Source organism: Siphateles boraxobius, unplaced genomic scaffold (genome assembly GCF_051911475.1).
Source record: "Siphateles boraxobius isolate OS27281-9 unplaced genomic scaffold, OSU_SipBor_1 84, whole genome shotgun sequence".
NCBI classification, from domain to species: Eukaryota; Metazoa; Chordata; class Actinopteri; order Cypriniformes; family Leuciscidae; genus Siphateles; species Siphateles boraxobius.
Window position 1 is genome coordinate 1557339 of NW_027509213.1, and position 16109 is coordinate 1573447.

The window sequence follows — 16109 nt, forward strand, 5'->3', positions numbered from 1 at the left end:
AATATTAGTAAATGCTGTAGAAGTATCATTCATTAAAAGTACATGTTTACTAAAGTAGTTTACTAATGTTAACTAGGCTAAGTGTCACCATTTTTTCCTTTATTTTGTATTTTAAATTTGTGAATTGTATTACAGGACAAAAATGTTAAAATTTTAAATTAAATGTCAGAATGGGGCAGGCGGTCACATGTTTTATATGTTGTAATTTCATTTAATCTTTATTAAAGCTTGCTATTTCTGTTACGTTAAAATTTTTACTGTTTCATTAATTATTTTGAATGTTATAATTGTTGCATTGTTTAAACTTAGCTTAAACCATAGACAACATACCACAATACATTAATGCCAATGTGTGTGCAATTAATTATATCTTCTATTTCTGTGCAATAACAGTGGAAAAGAATATAGTTTTATATTTGATCAAGACTTAAAGGTTTGTTTCTACAAAAACTGATATTCAAAATTAAACCCACAATCAACAGAGTAAAAAAATCCCTTTCCTGGAATTGTCTGTTATTGAAAGCTAGTGTTATTAAAAATGTTTTTGTGAATGATGCAATGTACCAAAACCACAACAAACGCACACTATATATGATAAATCAGAGCTTTATTTAAATAGCCAGTGATTATCAATCTCTTCATATCTTTTTGCTCTTCCTGACCATGGTGGTTCCTCCTACTGTCAGGGTCTGGAAAATAAATACCCAGAGAAAATAAAAATATAACAAATGTTCATATTTTACAGATTTAGACAGGCCTGAGTGATTTAATATGCATTAGATCTCCAGTACAAACCTCAACCATCTCTCCTCCCTTGATCTCCTGGATGTGAGAGAATCGATCCGTGTGACAGACCAGCTTCCCTCCCTCCAGTTTGACAGTGCACTGGAAGAAAGAAACACACCAGAATATAAGAGTTCAGTTCATGGATAAAGAGCTTTCTTTTCTTCACGCCATCAGAGGTCAGAGTAAAATTAGTACAAATACACCAACTTAAAGGTGCAGTGTGTGATTTTAGCGGCATCTAGTGGTGAGGTTGTGAATTGCAACCAATAAAAGTTACGGTGGCCGACAGGAAAGTGTGTCACCGTCTGAGACAGCAGAGAGTAGCCAGTTCAGCAATGAGGTTTCTTTACAAGGATAAATCAAGAAATTATGTTTACTTAATTATTCAGTAAAACTGTTATTGTGAATATTATTGTTACTTGTTCATCATTGTGTCAGTGTTTTATTCGCTGAACTAAGTTTGCCTCCTTGCACGAAGAGCTACATAGTAACGAAACATGTTTGTCCGTTTAGGGCCACCGTAGAAACATGTCGGTGCATTTCAATGTAAGGGAACCCGCGGTGTGTGTAGATAGAAACTGCTCATTCTAAGGTAATACAAATATAACGGTTCATTAAGTAAGGTCTTTATACACCACGGAAAACTTATTTTTCAAGGTAGTGAGGAAACGCGCTCTGTAGCGCTGTGTGTTCGCTGTCGGCTACGTAGAAACATGACGACACAATATGTCGACCTCCATAGAAGGGGGCGCCCGCGGTTATGGAGATATAAAGGTCTCATTCTAAAGTAATAAAAACATAACGGCTCATTATGCAAGGTCTTTATACATCACTGAAAACATAGTTATGGATCTTATATTGCATTTCTGTCAATAGATCAATAGAAATATTACACAATGCACCTTTAAAGTCAACCGGAAATGACTATTGATTTACTTAAAGGAAAGGTATAGGTGATTTGTTCCAGAAACATGTTTTGTTATGCTGGTTGAAAGTCTCTACACATCTTGATAACAAACACTAAATTAAGCGGTTTAAATGTAGTTATACGTATATAGTGTCTGTCTAAGGCGTAGGACCATAAAATGTCCGTCCTATCATTGCATTCAGTCCCAATGCAATGATACGATGTCCTTCCTGCAGTCAACATATGTATTTCCATACCTCCGGTCACCTGTTGCGCAGACATCACAACTCATCAGCGCGTTTCATGCTATGCAGAGTTAGACAGACGTCAGTCACCGAGCGCCACAACCGAAACAGGAGTCACCGTTTACAGTTCCTCCTGAACCCAAACAATGAGCTTATGCTGCGTTCATGCCGTACTGTAATTTGTAAGAGATACTCGGAGCGGTTCGTGACTCGGATACATTTCATTGGCAACACTATCAACGCTGAAATTAATCTGCAGCAGTCAGGTGGTACAAGTTGTTTATGTTCACTATTATTGTGATTTTATGTGCTTTGAGACATGAGGTAGTTTAACACAGTCTCTCGTGACATTTTTGTTTGCTCCCTGCTGTGCGCGTTTCTGTGTTTTGAAGGAGGCGTGGCTTTAAAGCTAGCTTGCTATTGCTAGCCACTCTGTAAATCACGAATACATATCCCTGGTCTAATTAGCCTAAATGATTAACTGGTGCAGATTAATCTTTTTACTTTTTTCAGTTGAGAATTAAGAAAGACTTTGATATCTTGTGAAACTGAGCTCCTGCATACTATATCAACACCTTTATAAGAACTTTGACATCTTATAAAGGCGTAAATTATTATTCCACCTTGAGCTTCCTGCCGTCCATGGTGGTGATTTCAGCTTCCTTGCCGATGGTGAAGGAGTTTGTGACGGTTTTCCCGGGGGTCTTGGATGTGATGGTGAAGTCGTTGCCGTTTTGTTGGATTTCTGTCACTGGTTTAACATCCTTGGCCAGTTTAATAATATCTTCTGGCAGAGCTGAAGGAACAGAAACACACCGATACTGAGTGGCCTACAATCACGACAAAGACAAATTACCATTCCATCCCATATGGTTTCTATGGTAGCTTGTTTTCGACACGAAATAAAAAAAGTAACTTTTTTTCTCGCAATTGTGAGTTTATATCATACAATTTGTACTTCATAACTCGCAACTTTGAGGGAAAATGTCAGAATTTGCAAGAAAAAAAGTCTGTTTATCCAATATCTCTCAATTCCGGATTTATTTGTCATAATTCCAAGTATATATCTAGCAATTCTGACTTTATAACTTGCAATTCCGAGTTTATATCTCACTGATTTTATTATTACAATTCCGTGTATGTATGTATATATATACACGGAATTGTAACTCAAATGTTAGAAACAAAATCGGAATTGTGAGATATATACAGGTATATATATATATGCATCATGATATATATGAGTTTACAGACTTTATTTCTCACAATTGCGAGTTTATCTCACAATTCAGACTTTATAACTCGCTATTTCGAGTGTATATCCCACAGGCTTTATTTCTCGCAATTCTGACATTATAACTCACAATTCCGAGTTTCTCACAATTGTGAGGAATAAAGGCAGAATTGTAAGATAAAAAGTAGCAATTACCTGTTTTATTTTTTATTCGTGGCGGAAACAAACTTAATATATCCCAAAAGTTTTCCAAAAACGCTATTTCCCATCTCATTTTATTGTCATTGAATTTTAATACGAACAAAACATAGTCTATTGTACATACAGTAGGGTATTTGTCAGGATAGGTAAATAAATAAATGAGAAAAAAAGAAAGGAGAGAGAGAGAGAGAGAGAGAGAGAGAGAGAGAGAGAGAGAGAGAGAGAAAGAAAGAAAGAAAAGAAAAAATAAAGGCTATTAAACAGCTGCAGTGTTCATTGCTTCAAGTTTTTACTTTTGGATATTTTTTCAAATATATTTTAACATCAATTTCAAATTGTTCAAAATTTGGCATTTTTTTCATTCCATTTGACTTTATGAATATATAACAGGAAATTTCCCAACAGCATCGCGTGCATTATCTGCTTGTGGAAACCGCTGCTACCATGTGATGCTTTTGGGAAACGCAACCTTGATCATTTTGATTTTATAGGCGCTGGTAAATACGTAAAAACTCACGAATAGCTCTTAGAAACTCCTCGTAGTTCTCCTGAAGATACACCTGCCATGTTCCGTGGAAAGCCATGTCTGCTGATCGGATGTGATCGGGCAAGAGCCTTAGACCGCTTTGAGAAGCTCAACACAATGCGAAGAGGATCATTCCAGTCCAGTATTTATAATTCACATGTGAGTTTAATCATTGACGTTTTGGCATTTTTCCCTTTTGTTTGAACAACCCAGAGTTCGCTAACACCATTTGTGGAGTAATGCCCCCCTAAATATGGGTGCAACTGACCCAGTCTTTTTTTAAACCACAATTTAGGTTAATGGAATATTACAGAGTATTGACTTGCATCCATTATACTTAATAGATTTAGAAATATGGGATGTTTTCTGTGGGGATCCACGTGGGCCTGATTATTTAAAGCGTTTCTATTCATAAAAGAATCCTGAAAAAAGTATCCTAGTTTCCACAAAAATATGAACTATTTTTGGCCCTGAGAATAATAAATGTTTCTTGAGCAGCAAATCATCATATTAGAATGATTTCTGAAGGATCATGTGACACTGAAGACTGGAGTAATGATGCTGAAAACTCAGCTTTGATCACAGGAATAAATTACATTTTTAAAATATATTCACATAGAAATCAGTTATTTTACATTGTTATAATATTTCACAATATTCCTGTTTCACTGTATTTTGATCAAATAAATGCAGTCTTGGTGAGCATAAAATACCTTTTCCTTTTGAATGGCAGAGTATCTCTTGCAACAATCCTTCCTCATGGTCATGCAAGCTGGTTTTAATTTAGTATTATCTTTAGTTGATGGATTTAAACAGGTTAAATGAAAGCACAACTCTCTTGTTAATACTGTAGCTGAATGCATATAAGATTAACCAAAATATTTAATAAATGAGCACAATGCAATGGATAAATTAGCTGTATGAGAAGCCAAGTGGATGAACTGCACTGAACTAAATGAGAAATCACCACAAACTATTTTAAAATGAGCATCTCTGCAGAAAGAGATGAGTTTACAAGATTAATAACTCATTCAAACACGGTCACTCCATACGCTCAATAGAGAAGATGCACTCTGTTATCACCACATGGCAAACATGATAACACCGGTGCAAATAATATAATGCACGAGACACGATTTATTCCTGCTGTATGCATGCATGAGTCCAGCATTTTATATACAAGTAAATAAAAGCAAACAAATCTAACAAATCCTCTCAGTTTATCTGAAGACTGTTTTACAAAAGGAACCGGTTGAAATACTAGTCTGTTTAAACATATGAGGGGTGAATGACTCTGTGGACTGTGGAGTTTGCTTTCTATCTGTTCAAAAGATTCACCCCAGGATTGCATAATGATAGATCCAACAGGCCTCGATCTCTCTATTATGAAATATCAGCAGATGACACTTCCATCCATCCATGTACAGGCAAAAAAAATAAAAATAAAAATCGATGGTGACACTATTGTAATGCAGCTGGAAAGTGTGTTCACAGTCAATCTGATCAAAGTTCGCAGTCCACTTTTATTCCCTGATGATTTATTTAGTTAATGAAAAAAAGAGAGAGAAACAAGTTTAATTTGCACTTTATTTTGTAAGTGGCACAGGATAAATCAGAGGAAACAAACCACAAACTCAGTTCAGTCTTCAATGCCTTTAGGACACTGACATTGCTTTCTGAAGCACCATTAACAGTCAGTCACGGTCCAAAATGAACAAACAAATGCCATGTAAATAAGGCAAGCTTATTTTTGCCACAGAATAAAATTTAAAAAAAGGTAATTACGACTTTTTCTCTCACAATTCTGACTTTTTTCTTGCAAGTGTGAGTTTATCTCAGGAGAAAAAAAGTCTGAATTGTGAGATAGAGAGTCGCACTTGCAAGAAAAAGTCAAAATTGTGAGATAAAAAGTCGCAGTTACCTTTTTAATTTTTATTCCGTGGCAGAAACAAGCTTCCAGCTTAGAATTCACTGTTGACTTTAATGAAAATGATGAGTTTGTCCTGGTGTTACTGATTTACAGTTGCACTGCATCTGCTCGAGGCTTTTCACCTTGTTTATACACACTGACGGTCACGGGAACCGTCTGCGATCCGTGTTTATTGCGTACAAAGATGCTATAGTTGCCCGAGTCCTCCATGGTCACGTGGTTTATAGTGAGCGTGGAGGATTTATTCTCGTTTAAAATGTTATACTGGTCACTAGAGAGGATTTCTCTGTCGTTCTTTAGCCAGAACATTTCCGGCACTGGATCGCCATCGGCAAAACATGTCAGACAAAGAGACTGAAGAGAAAGACAGAATGATTGTGTGAGCTGAAGAAGAGAGTCAATGAAACACAGAAGTGATGGAGACGTACCTTCTCCTCCATTATGGCCACCACATCGGGAAGACCCTTTGTGACTTTGGCTCGATCTGTCAGAGATGGACAGTTATGATGAAGTGTGTAAATGCTTTACTAAAAGACTGCTAGAATCATGACAATTCAATACTTACTTTTCTCAGCAAACTCCACTTGCCTGTGAATGAAGACAAAACAATACAATTTTATAGAGAATGAGTTTGCAAACTCACCTAAACACCACTGAACGTTTATAAGCATAATATTTAAACTAGTGTTCCAACCTTTTAATAAATATAATGATTTTTTTTTTTTTAATAATCTTTGTATTTTTTTGTAAATAACTAGTAAAATTTTTTATTTAATTGTATGTATATATTAGAGGTGGGCATAGATACATTTTTTTAATCTAGATTAATCTCACTGTAATCTTGGAATTAATCTAGAATAAAATGGCTCATTTGAATTCTGCCGAAGGCATTCAGAATATGTGTGCTACCCAAATAATGACTAAAATTAAGTCTTTGAGAATAGTTCGCCTCGCGTAGGGGACAATAGAGGAGCAAAAGTCGAATATCGATCAAAAAAAACAAAACAAAAAAAAAACGCACACTCACAATGACAGAAAGGGAGGCCAATTTCATCTTTAGCGATTTGTCATCAAACAAACTGTTTATTAATTGACATGTAACATGTTTTCGTAGTTTCTTTTATTACATAGTAGGCTAATTGGAAGAAGAAGAAAACAATAAGCACGACGTATAGGCTACAGTCCGTTTTTGCATCGCCAAACCAGATGCTCGTTAGATCATAAAAAATGTCATATGTCATAATGATCTTATGTGAACCTGCCTTTACCGGCAATAGCCTCCTCCTTTTTAAACAAATTAGTTTTCAATCAATGTAAACTATTCGTGTGACTATGCCCCTGCGCAATACACGCACATTACCGCGGGATGGCGGGTGTTCATTTCATAAACTGTACACAATGGTAACGTTAGTTTATTTATTAACCTGTTAACCTTTGCCAGTGCGCCGACGCTCTGAAGCGTTTTTTTGTAGCCTATAAATTTATGTATATGTCCAAAAAACTGATAATGTCATACTTTTTAGTAGTGCTATCGTGACGTAATAATCTGTTTGGTTGTAAAATGTATTACCTGAATGAAATGAAATCGAATGTATCGTCCTGTGGTATCATTCATTCACAGACAGTTTACGAAGATGTTCAACTAATAAAGATCTTCATCGCTGGCAAAAATATGATGCATTTGCAGATTTGCTTTCACTAGACTAAACTGTAGATCCACGGCCACTTCATCCAAAGCTCTTGATGTTCTTGAATCTTCCTGTTACGAATCCGAGTCGGGTGTGATTGAACGCGCTTCAGACGATTCAGTGCGAGAGGAACTGAACAGATCATTCAAACTGATTCGCGAACCGATTTAGACAGATCTGCCAACTTGTTTGATGAAGTCTTTGAACAAAATCGACTTAAAAGAGTGATTTATTTGTAAATTGAGCATCGCTCATGCTCATACAAAGATACAGCGCGCTTGGAATAAACTCATTTAACAACATGTATTGCATTAAAATAAAGTAAGGAGAGGAACGTCGCCCAACATAACTAAGTAAAAGTACACCTTGTGTCCCTGACAGGAAAATACCCTGCTGTGCGATCTGTGACAGTAGGCGCGGCGTCAATTATGTCAAATATACTACACATTGGAATTGCGTGAAAATATAACGATATTCGAAAAAGCTATTGTATGATCCCAACCCAACTTTGAGAATAGATTAACGGCGATATTTTTTTTATCGCCCGATAAGAGTCTCACGTTAATGCAGCACGTTAACGCCGATAACGGCCCACCACTAGTATGTATATATATATATATATATATATATATATACACACTGAACAAAATTATAAACACAACACTTGTTTTTGCCCCCATTTTTCATGAGCTGAACTTAAAAGATCTAAGACTTTTTCTATGTACACAAAAGGCCTATTTCTCTCAAATATTGTTCACAAATCTGTCTAAATCTGTGTTAGTGAGCACTTCTCCTGCCGAGATAATCCATCCACCTCACAGGTGTGGCATATCAAGATGCTGATTAGACAGCATGATTATTGCACAGGTGTGCCTTAGGCTGGCCACAATAAAAGGACACACTAAAATGTGCAGTTTTACTGTATTGGGGGGTGGGGGTGGGGTGGTGGTCCAAATCAGTATCTGCTGTGACCACCATTTGCATATATACAGTGGCGCAAAAAGTGGGTATGCGCTATATGCGGCGCATAGGGGCGCCGTATCATGGGGGCGCCAAAGCGATGGTTAAAAAATAATATATATATAAGTTATATAAATTTATATAAAAGTTATATAAGTTAAATATAAAAAAAGTTATATAAATTTTAGAAGACTAACAGGCTAGAGTAGGCGCCGGCGCCCTCAAAACATTCCATCATAGAATTTATTTTGACATAGAAGGGTAATATCGCGAGCGGGCGGAGGCGCGCTGAGTGAGCAGCACAGGAGTGAGATGTCTTTGAAACTCGAAAAAGATGGATACAGCAAAAAAGCTGTCGGGGGCTAAAAATAGAAAATGAAAGAGGGAAAAGGAGATGGCATGTCAAGGGATGCGACAGCAGCTAAATAAGTTGATGGTGAAAGGCAACGGGTAGGATTTAAAGTGTGACGTCTGTGCTTGGAGGAGGCTTGCAAATATTAATGTTTAACAGACTGGCAAGTGTTTGCTAACTTAATGCAAAATAGATTTTGGTTAAACCCTATGGTACCAATCCCATGCATGACATATCTCAATTTTATTAAAGTAAAATAACAACTGGTAAATATAAGGTAGCATGCACAAAAATGACTAGAAGCTGGAAAACATTACTTATGCCATAAGGCTGGTTTATCATGGAAACAAATAGGTTTTGTTTTACCATTAGCTGTTCATGTTAGCTGTGCTGTCAGACATACAGGCTATAGTTACATCTGTGGGGTGACATGAAGCTGTAATTAGGGTCACATCTCTCTCTCTCTCTTTAAAGATCTGCTGTGCTATATATATGTATGTGTATATGTATATATATATATATATATATATATATATATATATATATATATATGTATGTAGCACAGACCTATAAAGAGAGAGAGAGATGTGACCCTGTAATTACATATCTATATATGTGCCATATTTCTACTTTTTAAAATCCAGAATGTTAATGTAATTTCAACAGCAGCACAACCTTACTGCATAATAGTTGTCTTATATTAAGCTATCAGCAGGCTGATTTAAGAATATAAATTGTATATATAAATTATATATATAAATTGCTATTAAGTGTATATAATATTGTTACTTACATTACACATTTCTTTAAAGAGAAAAAAATTAGATAAAGTTTCGCAATGTCACAATTTCTTTTTAATTCAATAAAATTGTTTTTAATAATTATTATATTATATACTATATTCACCTAAATACCACTGAAAGTTTTTTAGTGAGAGATGTAAAGTAATATTATAACCTTAAAATAAATATAAAGAAAAAGATTAATTTTCATTTTTTTAAATAAGTGAAACCACTTTCATTTTAAACTTTATACTTACATTACTAATAAAAAGGAGATAAAGTGTTTTGTAATGTCAATTAATTTTCAATCCAATTTTTTTTGTAAATAAGTGGTACATTTTATTTTTGAATAAAATTTAATTAAATAAATAAATAAAATATAATATAGGCCTAAATAAAATATAAATATATTACTTATATATATATATATATATATATATATCAAGTAATATATTTATATTTTATTTAGGCCTATATTATATTTTATTTATTTTTTGACAAAATTAAAACATTTTGAACACATTATATTTTATTATACATTTATATAATTTACCACTGATGTACTAGTTATTTTAGTACATCAAGTTAAGCTGAAATAAAAAAAGTTTTTGTTTTTTATATTTTATTTTAATCATTTATTTAATTCAAGTAACAAATATGTTTATTTTTATGGTTTTAGTTCTGGGTAACTATAATAACCCTGAACTGAGCTAACTGACAACTTTTTATATTTTTTCCTACAATTTTGGTAAAGAAATAAAAAAAAATCATAAAATAAATTATATATAGCTGGTAAAAGCTGATTGGATCTTATTACAAATATACATACATATACTGTATTAGGAATAAGATCCAATCAGTTCTTCCCACTTTATGAGCAAGAGAAAGATAAAATGATAAAATAGATAAAAGATAAAATGTTCACAGAAATCGCCATTCATTCTAATGGAATATTCTATAAAGTTCGTCTGAGTTAGCAACAGTAACCAAAGATGGTGGAGCTTAGCGAAGGGTCAAATTCAGTTATATGAATATTCAAAAACATCTTCACTTACTTTAGCCTCTGGTATTCCAGCAAAGCATCTGCAAAAGCTACAGAGAAGAAAGAGAGGTTTTAGGCTTTAGGCTTCATCTTCCCGCTCGACTCGCATGTTTTGTGCCTGTACCTTGTCCAGACAGATCCAGAGCGCGCTGGTGTGTTTCCTGGCCGTCGAACATCTCCAGGGTGTACTTCCCTTTATCGCTTTCACTGGGGCCAAATATCTCAATCCAAACCTTCTGCATGCTGCTGCCAGGCCGGCTCCGCTCCTCACAGTCAATTCTCTTGTCTCTGTCACGGGACAAAACCAAACCATCAAAGGAAAACAAGGCATTGAATGTGACCGTTAATCCCTCAAATAAAAAACACTGAGCCAGTGTTATTTTAGTATCATTGAGATATTATTATAGTTTTTTTATTGCTATTTTGAATTCGTTTTTTATCTTCATATTTTTCATTTTCATTTTATTTAAAGTTTTATTAATTTTGCTGTGTTTTTGTCATTTTTGGTATTTCTGTATAATTTTTATTTCAGTTTTAGTTCTTTTAGTATATCAAGTTAAACTAATTAAAATAAAAATGTTTTATTTTTTATAATTTATTTTATTTCAAGAAATAAAAATGTAAATTTTTATGTTTTTAGTACTTGGTAACTATAATAACCCTGAACTGAGCTAACTGACAACGTTTTATATTTTTTCCTACAATTTTGGTAGAGGACTAAAAAATATAAAGCCATAAAATGAATGTGTATAGCATGATTCCAATTTTCTGTTTGTTTCAAATAGTTTGTTTCAAATTGAGATCACGATTCTGAACAGACAACTAAACAAAATAACTTGTAATTGACTAGAGGTTCTGACAAAATGTTAATTGGCTATAGTCTATTAAAAAGATTATTTAATTTGAATTTTTTTTTGAATGATTCAATGACTCACTCATAAAGATTTCACTTGTTTACTGGATGAATCAGCATTTTTAAACAAATCTCTTGAATGAATGATTAAATGGTAAATAATGTTTTTTTTTATCAGTCTCTTGTCGCCACCTACTGGTGCAACAATGTAATTGACACCATCTTTATTTGAAGCGTCAAGTTACTTTCAAAGTTGGTTTACTCTTACACAAAAATAATGATCCTGTGTGGTTGGAAACCTGTGTGGTTGTGTTTATGAAGCTGTTTCATGACAACTGCTCTCTCTGACTCAGCATCTGCCCCAACACAGATCTGAATGTTCGCTGCGATGATCGTAGACTACTTGTCAAAGGTTTAAGCTGAATCAGTGTCATATAATATGATAAGATCGAATAAGATCGCGCGGGTTTTTGAATTGAGATTGCGATCTTTTAGCGATTAATCCTACGGTTTGTGTAGCTCCGCCCCTTTTCAGCACTGCGCTCGTTGTGTTCAGTTTTCCGGTTTGCATTTAAAATCTTACGGATTTATGAATGGACGGCTCCCGATCTACTGATATTTGTCATGACGCTTCAAACATTGTAATACTCATGATAACTTTCGTTAACTTTTCAGGTAAATCAACTTAACCAGCTAATTACTCTTCGAAAGCGATGCTACCACAAAAACGGAAGTTCAGACACAATATTCTAAAGATGGCTGTGTGCTTGTTTCTCTGGCGCACTTGTTAAGATCAGTTATTTGGCTTCATTTCAAGTACTAAAAGATTTGGTAATGTGAAATCTGAAGCAGAACTCTTCCATATACATCCATAACCGTATAAAAACTCACTTGAAGTGCCAGCTGGTCTTCATGCAGCTCATGTAGTATTTGAGGGAGCAGTAGAGCTTGAAGCCCTGAGCAGTGCACTGGACCCACACTGGACCAGCAGAGAGCGCTGTGGGTCACACACACACACGCACACACAGACGCGCGCGCGCACGGGATCGAGATTACATTAGTAACTATGACTTTACATGAGCATGAGCGTCTGAAACATCATCACATCAACCTACCGCACTGTTTATTGAGCTGCTGCACCAGCCGCTCAAATTCTGAGGAATACAAAAACAAAAGATCATATTAGTATCATTTTGGGTAACACTTTAAAACAAGGCCCCATCAGTAAATGCATTAACTAACAATGAGCAACACATATGTTACATTATTTATTAATCTTTGTTAACATTAGTTGATAAAAAATACAACTGTTCATTGTTCATGTCAGCACAGGTCCATAAAATATACAACTTTTGAATGTAATAATGTATTAGTAAATGTTGGAATTAATATTAACTAAGATAAATACAATTATTTTATTTTAATAATGTATTAGTACATTTTGAAATGAATATAATCTAAGATGAATAAATTACTTAGAAGTATTTTTCATTGTTAATTAATGTTAGCAAGGAACCTTATTGTAAAGCGTAGCTGAAATTTTACTTACAAAATATTTTGATATTAAATCACCTCCACATAGAAGTATTATTCTACATTAGAATAGTTAATTCATTACAGTGATTTTACTACAGGTATGGAATGAACCTAAAACCCCTTAAAAATCACTGTAAACACGTAAATAAAAAAATAAACCACTATATTATTAAATACATATATTTATATATTTTTCTAGACTGATTAAAATATATAAGATATATTTAAAATGTGTGTGTATATATATATATATATACATTAAAATTATAAGAAAATTATTATAATTAAAAATGACACACACAAACACAATAAATATATATTACAGATATTTTATGCACTCTAGAAAATTTAAAAAAATTAAAATTTTATGTTATAAAAACATAAAAAAAGAGTAGGAGAACATTTTTAATGAATATATCTTTAATCCTACTTTGAAATCTTGAAGTTTATATGATACTATGTTACACAATGGCGTGAGAATGAGGTAAAAATGACGTTCTTCTCACCGTCATCGATCAGCTCCAGGACACTGTCATCTTCTCCTCTGCTGTCGCTCACCACAGCCCTGTACACACCCAACTCTTTCCTCGTCACCTGAGCCATTATGACAAATAACACGGGTCAGTCTTACTCCAGGCTCAATTACGCACTAATAGCCCTTTAATCGGCAAGTGCCAGGAAGATTGGTGGAAGGAATTCTCCTCTATCAGGCAATTAGACGCAGAGTTATCGGAATGTTCCGGGTTCAGTATAGGTTAAGATTTATTGACAAAATTTGTGGCAGAACATTGATTTCCACAGAAAATTATTTTTTTATTTTTTGTGTAAAAGCCATAGCAACTTCATGAAGTTTTCAGTAAAAATCTGTTTCTTTTGCAGCTATAATTCTAAGCCACCCTTATAAAATTCTGACATTGTGCCACAAATTCTGTTGAACTTGTACTGAACCCTTAACATTTTCCCAGTGTTTTCCTTCATGTCCTGTCTTTGAGGCTGAATGTGATGGTACCTGCGGGACAGTGAAGGTGCTGACACCCGAGGGCTCGTACACGGCCTGAGAAAGCTCCACTCCATCCTTAAACCACTTCAGACGCGTGTCTTTGTTCACATTAGTGACCTGCAGCCGTACACAGACACAAGGGGTCGGCATATGGTTTAAATGGAGATGTATTGTCATCATTAGTGAATAAATACCATTACCTTGCACTTTATAATCATTTCACAATCAGAGGTTACTGTCCATGACAAAAACTCCTCGAAATGGGGACCTTGGAAAACAAAACAGAGAGAAACATTTGATTATCATAGTTTAAAAAAAAATACTATGCTATCCATTAGTTAACATGAACTAACAATGAAAAATACTTCTAAAGCATGTAATAACCTTGATTTATGTTAACTAACACTTACTAAAACATTTTTATCTGTAAAACATTAGTTAATGCACTGTGAACTAACATGATCAAACTTTAATAAATGCTTACAAATATTGTTTATTGTTATTTTAAGTTAGATAATGCATTGTTAACAAATGAGACCTTGCTGTAAAGTGTTAACTCTTGTAAAGTCCCTGTTGCATGTCTTTGTTCATACATTTGTGTATATCATTTGACATGGTTTATCTGTTATTGGTCTCTAGATCTGTTTTGTCGACTCACCCGACTTTCTCTTCCAGTTTCGTCTGTTGGCCTCAGATTTGGCCAGTGTGTCCTGAAACTCTGACAAACAAACAATAAAACAGAAGAATTAATGTTAAATCTGGAGAAATATTCAGTATGACCTTCAGCCTTGTCACAATATAGATAAAAAAAAAATTGACTCTTGAGTTTAAGTGGTTTAAATGAAGTTGTGTTGCATCATTAAGTGGTGACTGAAAAATTACAATGAACTTCATTCAAAAAAAGAAATGTACCTTTTTTGAATGAAAAATTAAACAATACCTGGTTCGGTCATGATACCTACTTTCAGTTCATGGTATAAAATCTTTCAGCAAAACTTTGTTATTCTCAATTGTAACATGTTTGGTGTCGGGAACAACAATTGTTTGTTCTAAACAAAATTACAAATTGTACAAAATAAATAAATAATTCTTAGGAAAAAGTGCAAACTAGATCTTGATTGATAATGTTTTTTATACATTTATTATAAAGAGATATCTGTGTGGTGGAAAAGCCCCAAATAAATACATTATGGACATTTTTTAAAAAGTGACAGTAAAGACATTTAAAATATTATAAAACATTTCAAAACATTTCTATTTCAAACAAATGCTGTTCTTTTGAACTTTATATTCATTAAAGAATTCTGAAAAAACTGTTTCCACAAAAATATGAATCAGCACAACTGTTTTCATCATTGATAATAATCAGAAATGTTTTTTGAGCAGCAAATCATCATATTAGAATGATTTCGGAAGAATCATGTGACACTGAAGACTGATAATGATGCTGGAAATTCTGTTTTGCATTATATTTTCAAAAATACAATAAAAACAGTAATACTCTAAAATATTACTACAATTAAATAAATAACTCTTACCTTTGTGAATATACTTTAAAATGTAAAATATTCCTGTGATAAAAGCTGGATTTTCAGCATCATTACTCTTACACATTCTTCAGTGTCACATGATCCTTCAGAAATCATTCTAATATGATGATTGGCCGCTCCAGAATTTTTTATCAGTGTTGAAAACATTTGTGCTGCTTCATATTTCTGGGGATTTAAAAAAAAATTCCACTGCTTTATATTTGTTTAATCAAATACCATTTCCCCTGTGGAACAGCTTTGTAGTTTAATGTTATAAAGTAACATTGCAAACATACTCTTATCCACTAAAACCAGTGTGAACTGGTTCTTGGCCCGTCCGTCTTTGAGCTGCGCGGTGTACGAGCCCTCGTCTTCTTTTGAGATTTGATCAAACAGGATCTCCAGCAGACCTTGTGCCTTGTCAAAGTTAATCTTACGGGCCTGCAGAACACACACACACACACACACACACACACACACACACACACACACACACACACACACACACACACACACACACACACACACACACACACAC

General features: G+C 34.2%; 2 protein-coding genes across 3 annotated transcripts in view; both read right to left on the bottom strand.

Annotated features, from left to right (window-relative positions):
- Nucleotides 1–590: 590 nt before the first annotated feature.
- On the bottom strand, nt 591–4046 carry fabp10a (fatty acid binding protein 10a, liver basic). The gene is made up of 4 exons (XM_077221524.1): nt 3891–4046; nt 2562–2734; nt 796–885; nt 591–689 (listed from the first exon to the last, which is right to left on the bottom strand). Exons 1-4 carry the CDS (start codon nt 3955–3957, stop codon nt 639–641), a joined length of 381 nt encoding a protein of 126 aa, XP_077077639.1. The 5' UTR covers nt 3958–4046; the 3' UTR covers nt 591–638.
- Nucleotides 4047–5468: 1422 nt separating this feature from the next.
- Nucleotides 5469–16109, bottom strand: part of myom3 (myomesin 3) — a 63860-nt gene continuing 53219 nt past the window's right edge. For both annotated transcript variants that reach the window (XM_077221521.1, XM_077221522.1), the window contains exons 26-37: nt 15868–16012; nt 14701–14760; nt 14243–14310; nt 14052–14159; nt 13549–13636; nt 12622–12660; nt 12398–12503; nt 10778–10941; nt 10667–10703; nt 6395–6417; nt 6258–6313; nt 5469–6183 (exon numbers count right to left, since the gene is read on the bottom strand). In XM_077221521.1, coding sequence (XP_077077636.1) covers nt 5917–6183; nt 6258–6313; nt 6395–6417; nt 10667–10703; nt 10778–10941; nt 12398–12503; nt 12622–12660; nt 13549–13636; nt 14052–14159; nt 14243–14310; nt 14701–14760; nt 15868–16012 — 1161 coding nt within the window. In that variant the 3' untranslated portion in view covers nt 5469–5916. The remainder of the gene's footprint in view (nt 6184–6257; nt 6314–6394; nt 6418–10666; nt 10704–10777; nt 10942–12397; nt 12504–12621; nt 12661–13548; nt 13637–14051; nt 14160–14242; nt 14311–14700; nt 14761–15867; nt 16013–16109) is intronic.